Here is an 18,655-nt window from a genome sequence, read left to right as displayed (position 1 = left end):
CAAAATAACTTGAGTAATGTCTGGAAAATTTATAAGCCCTCCAATTTTAACAACTTTCTTTTCTTTGCCATGATTTCATCTTTTTTTGTGGATGTGTGAGTGTGTGTCTTTCTCCAATTTTGGCAGGTCAGCTACATAACCCTTTTACTACCACTTATAGGGTGATAATGCAGATCAGGGCAGATTACTTATCGGATTATAACCACTCTTTTAAAAAAGAAAATAATTACTAGGATGGATCCAACACCTAGCCCTGGAAACAGGTTTGATCTGTAAGCTTATTATAAAGGTTATTTTAGGGAGCTTTAAATTTATCTGCGTCTGACTCAAAATTATATCGTGATTGTTGGGTTTAGATTTTATTATTGTCATTTGTATTAGGAAACATTTAACCATATATTCTTAGAGGTGTATAATCAATTGTGTAGTGATAAGTTGTGTGATCTTTAACAGGCTACAGAGGCTTGGTGTGTATTCCACTAGAATGCACACCTACATCCTGGGAGCATGGGAAGAGGTCGCATCTTGTCTTAATTGTTTTATGGTAGGATTAACGTAGCTACGTCTGTTCTAGTCTAAGTGCTTTTCTGTTTAGATGAACTGCTGGACTTCCTCACCGGGGGGGGGGGGGGGGTCTACCCTCTTCCTGACCAAGGATGTTTGCCTTCATGTTATATGACCCTTTGATCAGCAGTAACACACACACACACACACACACACACACACACACACAGTATTCTTTGTTCACATGTATACCTATGTAAGATGCTATATGTTAATGACCCTATGCATATTCATGTAACTACAATAAAAGGAGTGCTATGGGGAGCCTGGCTGAGAGTCTGACAGAGGTCAAGTGGTGGAACGACGCTTGGCTCCAGCCAGGTCTCCCTCATGCATGAGTAACCAGAGAACTTTGGTGCCTTGAGTCTTGCTTTTTGCTGTGTAGCAGATTGTCCTTAACGTTCCAGCAAATAGGTTTATACTATAGACCTATCAGTGATTCTTCAAGAAAATTTGTAATACTATTTCTAACATTATAGCTAAAAAATAATGAGCTTTTAGTTGATGCTTGCTCGCAGCAGCATTTATAAATGTAAGTAAATGAAAGGAAATTTCCATCCTCCTTTTCCAGTGAGATTCTGTCACTGATGACACGCTCCCTAATTAGAAGTGTGAATCTACCCAAACAAGGTGCCAGCACCAGCATTATAGTGCAATAGTAGTGACACAGCATGAGTGAAATGTAAGCACAAAAGTCACCTATGTTGTGTTTTCCTTGGGTATTTTAACTGAAAGTATGACATGACTTCTTCATGCTTTAATTTAACAATGACTAATGTAAATTAATCTTTCAGTTCTACAGGAGCTGAACAATATTATCACATAATAAAACTGAAAACTATTTTCTACCTGGGCTTTTTAAACCAGCTGCATACAGCTCTGCTTTTCCATCATGCAGCTGCATCAGTCACTTCCATTCATCGTTTGCTCTTCCTGTCATGTGGAGTGTAACTGCTCTAGCAATGCTCAGTGGAGTCATTTGGTTACTTTTGGGTGGCACGTCATCGGCTGCTAGTATCTCCTCTTCATAGTCTGGCTATGCTTGTTTTATGATTGTTGTTGTTGATGTTTTTGTTTTATTTTTTCCAATTTTAGCAGGTACTAAAGGTACAAAATCATTATTGGAAGATGACATGCTGATCTTGCTCTCAGACATTTCCAACCTTTTCCGGTTGTGTGCACTATAGAATGTAAGCAATGATAGCAATTATCTTGCAAGACGACACTAAAAATAAAAAATCTATACTGTTACTACTGTGTCATGGTACTGCCATAATACATACATTTTGTGATGCATCACACTGAACTGTGAAAGGTGGGAAAGTTTAAGGTCCTATGGCAGGCAGGTTGAAGATTGCAGCCCTGGTATCAGTGGCGGCTCCTGAAAAAAATCTCAGGGGGGGCAATTTTTATGATATCGACTAAAATGACCCATTTAATGAGTACATCAAACAACACAATTTTAATTTAAATTTAAAATGAACAACCATATTGTAACGTCGGGTTGCGTTTAGTGGTTGAGAGGAGGCGGCAAAACACCTAGCAGGGTAGCCAAAAGAATACACACTCACGCTGGCGTTGGGGATTCCACAGTGTGTTCTTTAATATACCTTCTCTTCATCAACCATATAAGCCCGGTTGAACGGCTGCAGCTTAACAAACATAGCGCACAGTGTTCGTACAACCCATAACGTTGCAAACAAAGGTGTCTGGAGAGGTAAAACATAAAATCCGTCCCTCCTCATGTACTAGCGTGCAAGCACATGTCCACACCATCACAGAGAGAGAGAGCAGAGAGCAGTGGCACAAACTGATGACACCATCAACCCTCGACTTGGGTGTCTTAAAGGGACACCACACCATAGTGGCTGTTACATATTCCCCCCGGGTTAAACAAAGGCTGCCCTCAGCCGGACCCAGGTGACCCTCCTCCCGCTACCCCCTTTCACCACACATAGCTACTTTAGGTAGTAAGCAGGTCGTGGAGGAATTGTTACACACCTGTACAGCATTGGTACAGTCCAGACTTAACCAGCCTCCATACATGGTCAGCAGGATAAGAAGTTAAAACCAAAACAGGGAAATGTACAGTGCAATATTGACAAACTGGCATACATGACAGTGTCCCACATGGTGAATGTCCATTTAAACAAATGTTAAAGAAAGAAAATAAACTTAGGATAGCCAGGACAATTGCAGAATGAAATTCCCTTTTTCTTTCATTGCGTTTCTTCTACTTCACAAACTTGCAACAGACAGCATAATATGTGAAAACAGTACCAGAAAGTACTGTAGAAAACCCAAACAACAGTCATGTTACAACAGTAACCAATACGAAATACATAAGAAAAAAAAATTCAAATTCAGGAACTATGGCAAAGCTGCATCGAACCCACGCCCGGGAAACGCAGGTCCACGCGCATCCAATGGAGCCACGACGAAGAGGCCAAACAGAGAACGGCGCCACAGTCCACAAACCACGCTGGAGTAGCTCCAGCCGCTGCCATGGAAATGCACCGCCGCGACCCTTTGATCCTCCCGACGTCCTCGTCCAGGCCAGCCTGGTCCGTTCCCGCGAAACATGGCGGACAGCCACTTTGCCGCGTCGTACCTTTTTATGTACCAATCATCAACTGCTCGAAGATACTGCATACTGAGGTCCAAGAGAAGATGTTCGGGCGCCATTTTGTAACGTCGGGTTGCGTTTAGTGGTTGAGAGGAGGCGGCAAAACACCTAGCAGGGTAGCCAAAAGAATACACACTCACGCTGGCGTTGGGGATTCCACAGTGTGTTCTTTAATATACCTTCTCTTCATCAACCATATAAGCCCGGTTGAACGGCTGCAGCTTAACAAACATAGCGCACAGTGTTCGTACAACCCATAACGTTGCAAACAAAGGTGTCTGGAGAGGTAAAACATAAAATCCGTCCCTCCTCATGTACTAGCGTGCAAGCACATGTCCACACCATCACAGAGAGAGAGAGCAGAGAGCAGTGGCACAAACTGATGACACCATCAACCCTCGACTTGGGTGTCTTAAAGGGACACCACACCATAGTGGCTGTTACAATATTCTGGCCATTTGTATAGATTTGTAAAAATGAACAACCATATTCTGGCCATTTGTATAGATTTGTAAAAATGAACATGAACAGATTTTTTTTTTTTTTTTTTTGAATGAATGAAAAATAACTATTGAAAACAACAACTGTAAACTGATTGGGGGGTGGGCTAAAGAGAGAAAGAGAGAGGGATGGAGAAAGAGAGTAAATATGGTTAAGGGTTCTTATTTGTACAAGAACTTTGCTCGTCTGTCTTTCTGAGTGGCAAATTTCTCGATGACCCTGGTGTTGAAATCAGGAAGTTCTTGTGTGAGTTTTTTCTCTATGGACAGCATAGCCAGAGCGTTGAGCCGATCCTGAGCCATATTGTTTCTCAGGAAAGTTTTTATCCTCTTTAAAGTAGAGAAACACCTCTCCGATTCTGATGTTGTCATTGGTGTGGTGATGAGGATGTTAAGAAGACTTACAGTTTCGGTGAATGTGTCTTGAAGGTTGTTTTCCATCAGAACCTGATAGAGCGCCAGCGCACCACTACAACTCTGAAACTCCTCGTTGTCGTAGATCAGGGACAGTTCTGTTTTAAGTCTGGCTTTGTCCAATGAGGGATAGGCTTCCACTGTGGTTTGTAGTGCTGCATCTGGAAAATTTTTGCTGTGTTGTTGGAACAAGTCTCCTTGCAACAGAGTGGCGCTGACAAGGTGCTTGGTGAAAGAAAACCTCTCCTTGGCATGGCTCATAATGGTGTCGCACACCTATCCAATAATATATAATTGGTAAGAGTTAGATTCAGTGGTAAGACTTTGGCACATGTCTCATGTTAATCATTATTCTGAAAAAAAAAATCTGTCCATAACAAAACAAAACAGTCATGACCACTATATCAAATGACATCTGACAGCATCGTCATTAGATTTTATCTGATGATCCGATTTAAATCAGACCAAGCAGCTAGTGCTTACCTCCAGTGCCAAATGGTGTTGCCTGTCTTCCCCCAATGTTCTCCGTCTCTTTGTGGGTGGGTCTTGAACAGGTCCCCTGTACTCCTCATCCACAACCAGATTAGGAAGTGCCTCCCTGATCCAATACATAAGTTTCATTAATGGCTTCTGAAAACTGAATAGGGATATATTAACCAAACACAAACCAAACAAAGGTTGTGTTCTAATTACCGGGAATTACCGGATTTAATTAATAACCGGACCTGGTTTAATGGCTGGGGGAAAACCAGTGCAAGTAAATAAAGGCCCTGGCCATAATTTCAGGAAATAGCCTATGGTATAGGCTACATCAAATCATTACTGGGAATATACTTCATCAAATATACTTAATCAAATATTTTTCATAAAATTACTTCAAAGGCTGATATAAATCAAAATTATCTGAATTCCATTAAACATTTAAGTCACAGAACACAGAATATATGCAGAGAATTTGATAGAATCTATGCATAGATAATTAACATTTATTCTAGGTTACATATTTATGCTTTTATGCCTACCTGATAGCCTGCATGCGGCTGATGAATGTCTGGGTGATCCCTGCGATGGTGACAGAATCGATGTTTCTCTTCTGTAGGTGGTTATACAGCATGTCTACATGTGGCATTATCTTGTGAAACAAGGCCAGGAAAAAACAGAAAGCTTCGTCTTCCAGCATTCTCACGAAACCACCGGCATCTCTCTTTGTAGGGGCATCAAATCCTTCACTGTTACGGATGGTCTGAAAACACCTCACCAGATCGTCTTTATGTTCATACACTGTATTCACAGCACGACTGTTGAAGTTCCAACGGGTTGCCGATGCACTTGGAAGTCGGTGCGCCACCACCTCGTCAAGCACTGCAGTCCTCTTGCTCGATTTAGTAAAAAAAGAAGCGAATCCTGCTATGTCGGAAAAAAAGTGACTGATTTGAGGGATGTGGGAGGTTGCTTGTTGCATTACCAGGTTTAACTGATGGGCATAACAATGTACGTAGTGAGCGTTAGCATAAATGTCCTGTATCTTACGCTGCACTCCTCCAGTGGTACCCCTCATTACAGCGGCCCCATCGTAGGCCTGGGCGATCAACTTTCTCTCTTGTCCCTGGGGGAGGATGAAGCGCAGCCTCTCCGATAAGGCACTGGCTATTGCATCTGCACAAGCATTGGGTAGCTTGATGAATTCAAAAAAACGCTCTTGAATACGGTTTCGTTGGTCAATGTATCTTAGCACCATGACTAACTGACAGTGTGTAGAAATGTCAGTGGTTTCATCAGCTTGAATGGCTAAAAACTTCGCTGCCTTTACTTCTTCCACGATCCTTTCTCTCAGAACTGCCAACATGCAATCCAGGATCTCGTTCTGGACTGTTTTCGAGGTGCCTTTAAATACAGTAGCATTTTCAAGGTGTTGCCTCAAGTCGTGATCAATTGATGCCATCAAGTCGACTAAACCTCTAAAAATCCCTGGATTGTCTGAGGAATCACTTTCATCATGTCCCCGCATTGCTAGCTCAAAAGCACCACAAAACTTAATACAATCGATGATTTTAGATAAAATATGACGGTTTTTATCTACCTCTTCGTTGTGCCTTCTTAAAGCAATCCGATGTCCATCATCTAGCTGCGCCGCTATGCTAGTTTTCCCTAGCACAGCTAGCTTTACACTGTTGTCCATATGAACTCGTGAGCTTTCATGTTTCTTGATTCGTTCGGAGAGGTGCTTTAAGTCGGTTTGTCCAGATTGTGTCCACGTCAAATCACACTTGTCACTTTTGAACAGTATGCACGGGAAACAAAAAAGTGCATTAGCTGTTCCACAGCCTGTCAGCCACGACTTGCGCTGGAACCAACTCCGACAAAAAGTCCTGTTGTATGCTTTTGACTTCTCCTTCGTTGCCTGGGTTAGTTGAATTTCGGGCTTGTCAGGTCCCAACTCTTTAACTTGCAGTTTTTCTGCCATTGTCCTTCTGGCAAAAGGGTAGGTTAGAAGCGATCTAACCGAATTTGGGGGAGGCTGTGCCTCAACCGTTAACAATACCGCTGCCATCGTCTCTCTCTGACCTTATAGCTCACTTAGGCTACTGACTGAGGTAAAATTCTAGAACAGCAAATCTTCGCGCGTTTTCTGCAGGGGCGCAATTTTAAGCGCCCCCAAACCATTTAATTCAGCGACGCTGATAGGTCAAATATTTATTATTTTCCCCTGGCAACCATTTAATGATAGGCTATTTCGCTGCATATCAAGGGCGCTTTGACGAGCGCCCCAGAAGAAGAAAAACACCGTTTGTTGGTTGAACTTTAATGAGTCAGCTGGTGAAAATGTTAAAATACGCCTGGCTGTATATGGGCACACACATAGTAAAACTATCATTGATGAATTTTTTAAAAATATATATTTTTACTCCTCCACATTTGGGGGGGCGGAGCCCGAGCGCCCCCTATGGGCCAGCCGCCACTGCCTGGTATAAATGTGAATGTGTGAGGGTCTCCATTGATGTCAAAAGGAGTCAGGTAGGGAGAAATAAGCAGGACACAGGCAGTAATTTATGACACATTGAGATAAAAGTAAATGCTGTTTCATCTGAATAGGACTCTTGATTATAAACAATGGGCATTAACAACAAAACCGACAATTTTACCTCTTGGAGTGTTTTTTTTTTTTAATAAAGTGACAGAACTTTAAGCGAAGGCTCCTTACACATATACACATGGAAAAACTAGAGTTTGGACTTGTTTGGGAAGTTTGTTCTAATCAATGTGACCTGTGCTGCGGTTTGTTCTGGGAGGCATTTCCATTTGCACAAAAGGTTGTTTGAGTAGATGCATTTTTCCCTAATAAGGGCCAACTAATGGAGTGCCTAATGAGGTCACCTTTAATTCACATCTCGGGTCACTGCAAGAGCGCCAAACATCAGACCCCACTGTGTTTAATGAGACTTTGAGAATCACAAGCAGGCAGAGATCTCCTGAGAACAACACTGCAGTGGGCTTGAGATGCGCAAAGGCTACAAGACACTACAACTGTCCTCGTTTGTACAGACAGAAACGATACCAGACCACATTAAACAAGCATTTCTACATAAATAAAATGGTGTGCAGTTATAAAGTGTGACTACTGAAAAATATATGTTTGTCAAGATAACAAGAAGACTAAAGACTAATTGAGCTACTTGGGGTTCAGTCATTCGTCAGCTCTTAGCGCTTTAATCTTATTGGCCCAAACTGAAGAGAAAGAAGAATTTAATAACCAAACCAGGCTCATAAACCTGATCTAATAAATGCCTATGGATATATTTACGACCAAATCACATAGTTTTATGTATTTGCACCCAGTTCACACTGGGACAGCTTCTTGTCAGAGGAGCCCAGCCAGATTTAAGGCAGCTAAAACTGAATGGGCGGATGTACTGAAATGCTTACAAATAATTACATTTTTAAATTTATTTCATCTACTTTCTTAGTAAAATAAATATCAGCTTTATACATGCTAGATGACCTGGGCATATTATGTAATCTGCCACCAGCTGCTGGTTCAGTTGAATAATCTGTTACTAGAAGGTTTTTACAAACAAATGATGACACCCAGCAGGGATTTTGGCTTCAAAAAAAGCTATCAAAGTTATTTTGAGGCATTACATATACCTAGCTTAAATTTCAATGTCAATAAAAACTGTTTTAAAAACTGTCATATAATGTATCACAGTCATTTCAGATTTTAAAAAAGTGCATAAAAGTTCTGCTTGTTTTCTGCGAAAATAAGAATTTAAGAGCCTTTTCCCCCTTTATTAATAATTATGATGCCGTCTTCATTGGTGTGTGAGTAATAAATACATTTAACTTTATATTTGACTAAATATTCACTTGATGCTGTGTTGCGGGGGTAATTAGCTGACAGTCATAGACTTTGCCGGTTCATCAGGATTGGAGGACAAGCTTATAGACAGATGCAGATGCTCTGTAACAATAAAAATGGAATTTAAGCTAACATCTTACCTACCAGTCTTCCCAGATGAATAGATGTGCCCCCCAAAAATGTAAGTAAAGTATAAAAAGAAAAAGAAAAATCAGACACCGCCTCAGTGTGTGTGCACATGCAATATAAGGTCAGCAAGTGCAAACAGCTTCATACAGAACAATAAAATTGTGAAACTGTTTGCAGCTGATGCTGAAAAAGTCGAGGAATAAGATTTAAAGTTGCATTTAATTATTTATTTATAGCACTCATCATCTAGGAAATGCAGAGACTTTAAATGCTGAAAAATGTCTTAGTGTTTTTCACAAACTTTAGACGCTCTTACACTCTAAACAAAGGTTCAGAGGATATTCCAGGAATGGCGCTATTTTCCAGAGAACTTACTGGTCAGTAGGTAGTAATTTCATACCTGTTGATCTGTAATCTAGAATCAATAGGTAATGTGTCAAAAACATTTTTAGTCTTTTGCCAGTAAGTTAAAGCTTATCTCAATTATGATAAACCTTTCTCTCTGAAGTTGATTGGTGTCAGATTTGTTAATAATTCGTCAATATTTAGGACCACGGTCATAAAATTCACATTAAAATACCATGTTTTTGTAAGGAACCAAGATAAATGATTTCTGATTTTTGTTTTTCACTTTTGTGACCTTTAACCTGCACAATGAAACTGACAAAACAAAAATAAATGTAACTAATATGGTTACATAAGTGTACACACTCTTATAAGTAGGGGTGTAGGTAATTTCAGAATTAATCCAACCTAAACACTTGTCAGTACACACCTGTCATCGGTTAAAGTGACTCTGTTTAAAGTTAAATGAATTCCAGTTGTTCTAGTTGGACTTTCATGACATTTATTTAGCTGCATCTTACAATTTCAAATGGATCTCACGTTTAAATGAGGAGGAGGGTACAAAAGAAGTTTAGATAAAGTCTTTTAAAGTTACTGTGATCCAGGGAATCAGGTGATGGCTACTTTTTGAAAAGAATCAGGAGACTCTTTTCCGTTATTGTGCCAGATTTCAGTTTTTTACTGTAAGGTATAGCAGAGGAAGAAAAGCATTGCATAAGAAAGGGTCGAAATATTGTTCCTTTTCTGCTCAGCCCCACAAAAAGCGCAGGAGCATTAACTCCATCTTGGTGGCAGCAGGATGATTTTACCTCACACAGGCATCTTGTCTGCATGCCCACACCTCCCTTCTTAATAATTAATTTATCCAAGTATTCCCTACAACAGCCTATTTATAGAAGGCTTCACCAAACATCTCTGTGCTCATTTTCAAAGTGCAGCTGAAATACAAGGCAGAGTCTAGGCGGTGGTGCGATATTTTCTTCTCTTAACGTGTTCTTTCCTCCATTTCTTGCTTCTGTTTCACTAATTCTTTCAGTTTCTTTGACTACACACATAGTTTACATGTGTTCTTTCACAGACCGCAGCCTGTTCTAATACACTACATCATAAATGCTGTGATGAAGTAATTGCTGTCAGCTGTGTAGTGTGATAGCTTTCCAGTTCTGTGATCTAAAAATAGACTTTTCACCACCTTCGGAGAGTAATTACAGACAGTAACTGTAATTAATAGGATATTGCTTTTGAATTGTTCTTTCAGAGGGTTGTTATAAGATGTATAAAATCTGTAAAACAGCAGCTGTTCTAACATTATTCAATAATAGATAATAAGAGTTATAAAGCCTAGGAGATCATGAGGATAGTGGTGCATATCCAGCAGAATGCACTGCAGACCCCTAATTTCAGAAGGTCAGGCAGCTGTAATTTTTTTAAATTACTTGATGTATAGATACATTCATTAAATAATTATTTATACCAATTTAATCAGTCAGGATGCTTGAATATTCACAGAGCATGATCAATGCCCCCTGACATGTATTATGAAGTCAGCAGAGCTTAAATCAGACTGAACCCAGTGTGCATCTCAGGTAATGATTGTTCACACTGTGTGGCTGTGATGCATAAATGCACACTGCCCATGTGCATGTGGACTGAATATTTATGGACCAGCACTGACCTGGGCCTTGAAAGTCAGTTTGATATATTCGAGTATGTGGAGAACCAAATAGTAAATGCATATGTGATTAGTGTGCTGGTTTCACAGCCTCCACTCTTCAGATGGCTTTTGAAAAGATTTTGTAACCTTGCTGCCAAAATGCGATTAGTGAGGTCAGCCCCTGATGTTTGACAATAGGGTCATACCTTGATGGGATTTAAGTCAGGCCAGTAAAAATTCTCTTCAGCAAACTGGAAAAAACGTTTTGTTATGGGCTTTGCTTAAACCCTGAGGACACTGAAGCAGGAGAAAGTATTCCTCAAACCGTTGCTGTATGCCATAGTGTTTACATTTCCCTTAGCCGCAAGGGTAAATTTGTTGTATTTGTAATGATTTGACTTATTATTTCAATGAAATACGTGTTTGAGGGAGTTATAAGTAGCTTGTTTCATGTGAAAGAAGAGAAGGATTAAATCTTGAGTGTCTGTTTTAATCATGTGCAGTCAAAAAAATGCAGAAAATGGATGTGTTGACAACTATCAGCAAATGTGGAACATGCTGTCGTTATCATTTCTTAGATAAAAGATAATCACTTTTTTTTTTTCAGGCCACATAATGTATTGCCATTTTTTTAGATGTGAAATTGATAAGACAATGGAATTCAAATTTGGATGAACAACATTATGATTTTTCTTTTTTGTTTTATTCAGGCAGATCTATAACCAGACTCTTGTCAGTATGCTGTTGTAATTTGGAGTACTAATGCCCAGATTTCATGATTACTGAACCATGTAAAGCTACATACCAGATATGTTTGGCAGTCAACTAGCTATTCTTTCACTTTTTAAAATTGGCTCTGAATCCCAGCTTCTGTCTGTTTTTATTTAATCTCTTTAAAAGCTTGGGGAGATAAATAAAGCCATTGATTATCGGACATGTGTTGTCTAGTTTGTGCTCGAAGAAGTTGTTCCTTTTCCTTGGATGTGAAGCAAAGACAGGCATTCACTACAAAGAAGATTAACAAAGTCAGACAAGTTAAAAATCTAATAGAGAGGAACATCCATTACTGAATGGGCCACCAGTCATGCCAAGAAAAGGCCATTAAGGAAAGCATGGACTCAGCTCCCTGTAGAAAACATTTGCGAGAGGAGCTCACTAATGGGTCAACAGAGAGGACTGTTTTCATCACTCAAACTAATTGGCATCTGTGAATCTGTAGCTTGAAGAAGGAAAAAAGGAACATGCTCAATGATATTGATTGGGTTTTCTGTGAAGGAGTGCAGCTGGATGATTTCAAAGCTCAGAGACGCAATAAACCTGATGAAGAGCCTCTCCACATATGAACATAAAGAGGTCCAGTGAAGCTGCAATGCTGGTCTTACTGGCTTTGAAGAAATGTCTCGCCTTTTGCTGGAAATGGTTACACAGGAAGAAAACTAATGCTTAGAAGTAACAAGAATCCAGAATTTAATATAAATTTTGATAGGCTTCAAGTTTGAGGCACTGCTCTGTATATCGCAATGGTATCTTCAACCAAGTCACAAACACAGACCGCTAATGAGCTCTGTGCAAATTGAGGAGGTCTCACGGATCCATTATGTCCTTGCTCCCATTCTCCAGGCCGTTCTCTGTATGAATCCATATCAGTTATTATTTTCCATAAATTGAGTTCCATCACTCCCAAGTCCCTGTAATTATTTGTCATTCTCAGTTCCACTTTATTGTGGCCAAAAGCGCTGGATGGCAAGCATGCAAGAAATTGAGGAAAGTGAAGCCAAAGATGAATACAGTGCTTGCCATGCATCACTGACTGCATCAAATGCATAGCTGCAGTCTGCTCAATAAAACTAATCAAACATGAATTTTAAAGGGTATTGACTTGGGTGGATTTGCAAGGGAAAGCATATTTGCCATCTAAGGAAAAGAGAATAGTGGAGTGGGGTGGGCTGAATATGGAAGATCAGAAGTCAGCCTAGTAGTGCAAGGACAGAAAGGGTACAACTATTTTTAACAGACTAATATTTAAACAAGGCACATACACTTTAGCTGGTTTCCTGTTTGTTGTATCAAAACCCACTGCTATTGTTCCTACTTTAAATCTGCTGCCACCGTACAACATACACGATCCTCAATTAAATACAAGGTGGGTGTTTTAACATTTGAAGTTGCAGTCATTGTTCTAAAAGCACTTGGAAAAAGTATAATAGTCCTTACCTAATCTTTAGTAAGGACATAGAAGTCCATATTAAAGAAGAAATGATTGAAATTATGAATACATTCAAAGATGAAATGGATTGCATTTACATTTTGAAAGAAGTTGTGTTGTCAGCAAATCTCAGCTCTAGGCATCTTTTTTAGGATGTTTTAGCTCACTGTTTTTGGTCCACCGTGTTACTGTTTTGGTTCCACACTGCTCACCACCGACCAGCAAACGACCACCAAAAGCCTAGTGGATGCTAGTGACTGGGTGATCAGTATAGGACATTATCATTACAGGCACAAATATATACATATACATTAAACCCCACAAATATTTGGTTAAATGTCCCTTAGCAAGTTGCACCTCAACCAGACACTTTTGGTAGTCATCAGCAAGCTTCTGAAAGGATTCTGTCTGGATATTTGGCCACTCTTCTTTTCAGAATTGAGTAGGGTCGTAGGGTTTCCTTTCTTTGAAACTCCCTTCATTGTGGACAGTGATGCTGGTTTTCCACCACTCCCAGTTCATAGCAGGCTTGAACCTTGGTGGTTTCCTGGGTTGTTCCTAAACATCCTAACCAATTTCCTCAATCATGATAACTAATGAACCTAATAAAGACTGACCTTGTCAAATTAAAACACTGTAATCTTCAGAATCACTTACTAAATGATGTTAAGTGCATGCTTGTCTATATTTGAGACATGTATGATTTTGACCCCGTGTGGATTATCGAAAAATTAAAATTGTGTACTCAGTTCTTGTTTTAGCATGTATGCTGTGCAGTCATTCCACTCTGGGCCTTTTAGTACTTTTGTCGCTTGCTTTCTCAGTTTTCTTGAAAACAGTTATAATCTTTCGTGCTGTTGAAGCCTGACTAAATATCTTTAATGTTTTTTGTTCTAGCTGCAGCGGCTGAAACGCTCCCTCTCCTTCAAATCGGTCATACGCAGCAAGAGTGTGGACAACTTTTTCCAGCGCAGCAACGGTGAATCACAGCCACCTTTATGCCTAACTGCCACATCAGCACCACCGGCATCTCCTCCCCCCATGTCTGAGTCCCCTCTGGCCTATGAACACTCTCCCTCTCTCTCTCCATCTATCAGTCCTAACCCTTCGTTGTCATCACACTCCCCGTCTGTCAGTCCTTCAATATATGGGACTTCCAAGATCCAGCCAAAGTGTCAGGCCCAGCCAGTGCAGCCAGTCAAGACCCACTGTTTCCAGGAGCATGTCTTCCGTAGGCCTACCAGCTGCCAGCGATGCAAACATACAATCCAAGGTAGGTCAGTTGTTCCACTTCAAGAACATCGTATTCACAGCAAAAAGATGCAACCATGTTGGCTCAGGGTGTAGGAATTAGATTGTTATCAATCTGTTTTCTGACATTTACCTTGATTTATAATGTTAGGGGCTTTTTTTTTGTTTTTTTGTTATTTGTATCTGTCCATGGTGGAAATAAACATGACAAAGAAAAAAGGCAAATGCCACTTGAAATTCAAAGACAAACTGATATTCTTGAGTGTTAGAATTGAATTGTAGAATTTCTTTACTGTCCCTGTCATGATAATTCATAAAATATCTGAATGATCTGTTTCAACAGATATTCTACCTTTGTGTCAATGTGTGTGAGCAAATATTCCTAAAATGGTCATCTCAGACACAAGCCACACTCAGGACAGGCAGCCAGTCGTAAGAAAGCTGGATTAAAGTCAGGAGACTGAGAGTTAAAGTGGCTTGTTTTAGACAGAGTATGATGTGGAGGAGTGCCAGGATAAATAAGGATTAGTTTGAACTGCTATCATGCAAAGTTATCTGTCTAGATATAAAAACATGAAACTGGAAATGAGCATAATAGGTACCCTGTAATGGACTATAGCTCATTTCTTATTATTGCCCAGTCACTGTGGGCAGTTTGCAGTCTATTTGCTCATTGGTCCCAATGAAATCATCCGACAGCAGGCTTTATGGACCTCTGTACATGCTTCCACTGGGAGTTGTTTTGCCTTCTTGTTCTGTTGGCATGCTGACCTATCTCAGCAGTGCTGTTTATGTAAAATGGGATTACCAGTAACATCCACCAAACTGATGTCTTTGTGTCCCTTTGTCTTTGGATGGTCATCAGTGTAGACCAATTTAAAACCATGTCAGTTTATGCACAAAGGCCATTTCTGAAGGTGGATATACTAACTGTGCCTAATATGAAACATTAGTTTTCTGTAACATTTTGCACACAAACTACAATGTATGTGAGTGACAGAGCTGGTTTATTTTATACTTGATACAGGAACCACAAATGAGGCACACATCTGGCACACCTCATCTTTGCTACCATTAGAATACCATCGCTAGCTAACGATTGATTCAAAGCTACAGAAATATTTCCTGACAGGCTTATGGTAACATGTGTAATGTTTGGTGTTAATGCAGGAAACTCCAAGCAGGGCCTACGTTGTAAATCTTGCAAGATGGCCACCCACCTCTGGTGCTCCTCCGAGCTCTCCCAGCAGCCCTGTAATGGCAAGGTAAGGCTCTTTGCACCTTCATCAGATTGTTACACTTTAAGGATTGATTGAATGATAGCATACAATCTCAGTGGAAGTGTCTGAAATACCAAGATTTAAATATTTCACAGGTATAAAGTACTACTCAATCACTGGTTGGTTGGCTTTGTCTGAATATTATTTTCAGTGTACCTTAGTTGCTTTGCTCTTTACTGCCGTCATCTCCCAACAGCTCTGCTTGATGTAGCCAAAAATTCTTGTCACTTAGTTAATTACCTTTCTATATGATGTGTTCTTGCATAGAGAATTTACTGAAAACGAGCACGTTCTCTGTAGAATGGAGACTAACACAGATTGCATTGTGCCAGCAGCTTTAAACAGCATCTGGATGCTGTAATTGTCTCTGTCACCTGGCATAGTGTTTTGTCTTGGTAATATGCTTAGCCTCAGATCCCTCCGTCTTGTTAAAAGAGGATAAAAGCCTTTTTCAAACCAAACCACCAAAGACAAAAAGGTATGGGTTATAATTGGAATCTTTATTGATGATGTTTTCACAGTAGACTGAGACTAAGTGTGAAGCCCGAGGGGAATAAAAGCTGTGGATGACACCTAGAATATACATGGCCAGGTCCAAATATTTTTCACTCTGCCTCTTTGCCCTTCCTCACACATGTGCTGCTCTTCTCACATGACGTCCTCTTCTCTCCCTCTCTCTTGTCTGGATGCTACATTTCCTTCCTCCCTTCTCAACTCAGTTGGAAAATCAATATCTCTCTGTACCAGCTGGTCTGGCTAATTCAGTGTGAAATTCAGTGTGTTTGAGGCGTACAATCCCTTGAGGATATGACACGGCAGGCTTTCGCCAAGCCTTCGGCAGTGTCCTTTTCGATCACTGCGCGGTCATCAAAGCAGGGATTAGGCATTTTACTGAAACTGAATGGAGTTCAAGGCTACATCGACGTACATTAAGGGGTTCACTGACTCCGAACAAAAGCATGCCACCCAAAAGTTTTGTGTACAAAACATACTCTTCAATGTAAATTGCAGTTGGATTACAATTACAGTGTGTCAATTTCTCAGGTACAATTCATAAATGATTTAAAATTGGAGAAAAAATGTAAAGGGAACAAATTAAAGTCGGAAAAACTTACATGTGTGGCAATTCATGTAAAGTAGCCAGGTTTCCAATTTTGTATACATGTTACTAAAGTTAAGTCCCCAAAAAACAGGAGCTCTGGTGCAATCGTAAGTCCTTCCAGGCGTGAACTCCACTGTCTTTTAAGGACATTTAAAATAATAAATCTGTTTAAAAAATCACTTAACATATTCTGCGTTTTGTTTTTGTTTGTTTTTTTATTCATTTTTACACTTTAAAATGTTTCATTTATATTTATGCCCAAGTCTTCAGTGCGTTTATCTGTTCTAGGGCTGCAGCCAGAACAGTAATAACTAACAGAGCCTAACGATACCACCATGGAAATTTATAGTTACTGCTTTTTAATCCTTCTTGACTGGAAATTAATCATAAGTGATCCCAGAAGTATTATTTTTTTAATTTAATGTCATATCATTGTTATAAGAGTTACGTGACCCAGAAGAAGAAAGGAAAAAATTCAAAGCTTAACAAATGAACAGTATATTTTTTCCTTTGAAATTTATTCTCTTGGGTTTGAGTAATGAAAAAAAATCTTAAACAAGCATTATTACATGAGGAGAATGGTCAAACAAAAAAATCTGAGTGGCTTAGACCTTAGAAAGCACAAGAGAGATATTGATGACTGCGCTCTTCTTGGCTCACTCTCAACCCATTTGCTGAGTGCACCGATATATGACCAATTACTTTAAAACGTCTCCAGAATCAAGCAGCTTTAAATTGGCTTGGAATCATGACAACTTTTTGCTAATCAATGCTAATTTGAATTAAAGATGAATCACAGTATTATTAGAACTAGGCCTGCTGCACTGCACAAAATCGTTGCTTCTGTGTGAAGTCTTTATACAGTTCAGAAATCTGAATCCAGTTTTGATCTTAAATAGGTGTGAACTTTCAGCTTGTCTGCTCCCCTAAAGACTAAGCCATTCCAGTAATACTGTCACAATCGTAAGATATTGTGATACTTAAACAAAAACCTGTTTTCAGTTAAAAGAAAATATGATAAGGGTTAAATACAAATAAATAAAGGCTGGGTAAAAATTTAAAACATCTGGGGTTCACAGCTGTCCTTGTCTTAGAGACAGTAGGTATGTGTAAAGTGATGGCCTGCTTGCTTTTGAAATATGGAGATGTGCATAGAGATTTAAGCTACTGAGTGATCCGGGTTCTGGATAAATAAAGTTACCGCTCACTCTTTAATGTGAAAGAAAGGTTTGTGTGCTTAAGAACATTTTCTACCTACAGTTTTGAGCACAGTTTATTTTAATTGGGAGCATTTGTTGTATAGTTGAGCCCAGTTGTCTCTCAGTAATTAGCAAAAGTGTGAGAGTGAAGCATTTGCTATATTTATTTACTGAGAGGTGTGTGTGTGTGTGTGTGTGTGTGTGTGTGTGTGTGTGTGTGTGTGTGTGTGTGTGTGTGTGTGTGTGTGTGTGTGTGTGTGTGTCCAAATTCCTGTAAAGAACCTTGTGATAAACAGATTAAAAAAGGGATGATATTTAAAATATTCAGTGAAAGACAGCATTAATACCTGGACTTGGCTTTAGTTGCTTATCTGTGTCTCTATGCTAAGGGTACAACAATGCATAAAAAGAAGATTAATGGCATAGACTTAAAAAAACAAATTGTGAATTGAATAATTTAGGCAGTTTAGGAGATGGCACACAGATTCATTAATAATAAAAATACAAAAAGTACAAATGTAACGATTTTATTGAGAACTTATGACTTAGCCTTATTAATGCACATAAGGACAGAGATAATCTGCTAACCTGTAGTTAGTACTAGCAACAGGAAGTACTAATAAGTACTACAAATGACATAATTCTGGGAGTAAAACTATATATTACCGTTGTTAATAAGGAGGTTTGGTAATAATTGGCCTTTTTTCATCAGTGTATGATCATCTGATCTATAGAAGTCTATAGGAGACTATCCAGGGTAAGCTCATTAGCTAATGAGCAATTCAATGAGCAGTTTCACATTCAGATGTGCCCCGTAATCAGACCCAGATTCAAAACAAAACACTGGGTGACATCATGGTAGCTACATCCATCTTTTATCCTGTCTATGGTGCACTTTTATGCTGAACACAGCACGAGTCTATGACTAATAGCAGGGCACAGTGGACGAAGTCACCTCACCGAGAAGGTGTGCATCCGCAGCATTCAGCTCCTTTTTTTGTTCCTGTAATGTCTGATCAACTTTCAGA

The 18,655-nt window shown here is 39.6% G+C and overlaps 2 protein-coding genes across 4 annotated transcripts in view; one reads left to right on the top strand and one right to left on the bottom strand.

Annotated features, from left to right (window-relative positions):
* LOC146568588 (SH3 and cysteine-rich domain-containing protein 2-like) overlaps positions 1-18,655 on the top strand; it is a 40,568-nt gene that overhangs the window by 10,457 nt on the left and 11,456 nt on the right. For both annotated transcript variants that reach the window (XM_085284689.1, XM_085284688.1), the window contains exons 2-3: positions 13,693-14,068; positions 15,217-15,311. In XM_085284689.1, coding sequence (XP_085140815.1) covers positions 13,693-14,068; positions 15,217-15,311 — 471 coding nt within the window. The remainder of the gene's footprint in view (positions 1-13,692; positions 14,069-15,216; positions 15,312-18,655) is intronic.
* On the bottom strand, positions 3,794-7,035 carry LOC146568589 (zinc finger MYM-type protein 1-like). Of its 2 annotated transcripts, XM_085284686.1 has the most exons (3): positions 5,127-7,035; positions 4,588-4,702; positions 3,794-4,380 (listed from the first exon to the last, which is right to left on the bottom strand). In XM_085284686.1, the coding sequence occupies exons 1-3, from the start codon at positions 6,653-6,655 to the stop codon at positions 3,853-3,855; spliced, it is 2,172 nt and encodes a 723-aa protein (XP_085140812.1). In that variant the 5' UTR covers positions 6,656-7,035; the 3' UTR covers positions 3,794-3,852. The 2 variants fall into 2 exon arrangements, with proteins under 2 accessions (XP_085140812.1, XP_085140813.1); XM_085284687.1 differs by having other exon boundaries at positions 4,251-4,702.

The sequence above is a fragment of the Mchenga conophoros genome, linkage group LG8 (genome assembly GCF_057382185.1).
Source record: "Mchenga conophoros isolate Kocher_MC1m ecotype Shallow Benthic linkage group LG8, M_conophoros_male_GT1.1, whole genome shotgun sequence".
NCBI classification, from domain to species: domain Eukaryota; kingdom Metazoa; phylum Chordata; class Actinopteri; order Cichliformes; family Cichlidae; genus Mchenga; species Mchenga conophoros.
Note: the sequence above shows the minus strand (reverse complement) of the source record. Positions and strands in the feature narration are given on the sequence as shown.

What these genes read in the sequence shown, in the direction of transcription:
- LOC146568589 (XM_085284686.1), bottom strand. Translation starts at nt 6,655, where the DNA reads ATGGCAGCGGTATTGTTAACGGTTGAGGCACAGCCTCCCCCAAATTCG. An exon ending in AGCCGCATGCAGGCTATCAG is followed by an intron (nt 4,703 to 5,126) that starts GTAGGCATAAAA and finishes GTATTGGATCAG; the next exon opens with GGAGGCACTTCCTAATCTGG. An exon ending in AACACCATTTGGCACTGGAG is followed by an intron (nt 4,381 to 4,587) that starts GTAAGCACTAGC and finishes ATTATTGGATAG; the next exon opens with GTGTGCGACACCATTATGAG.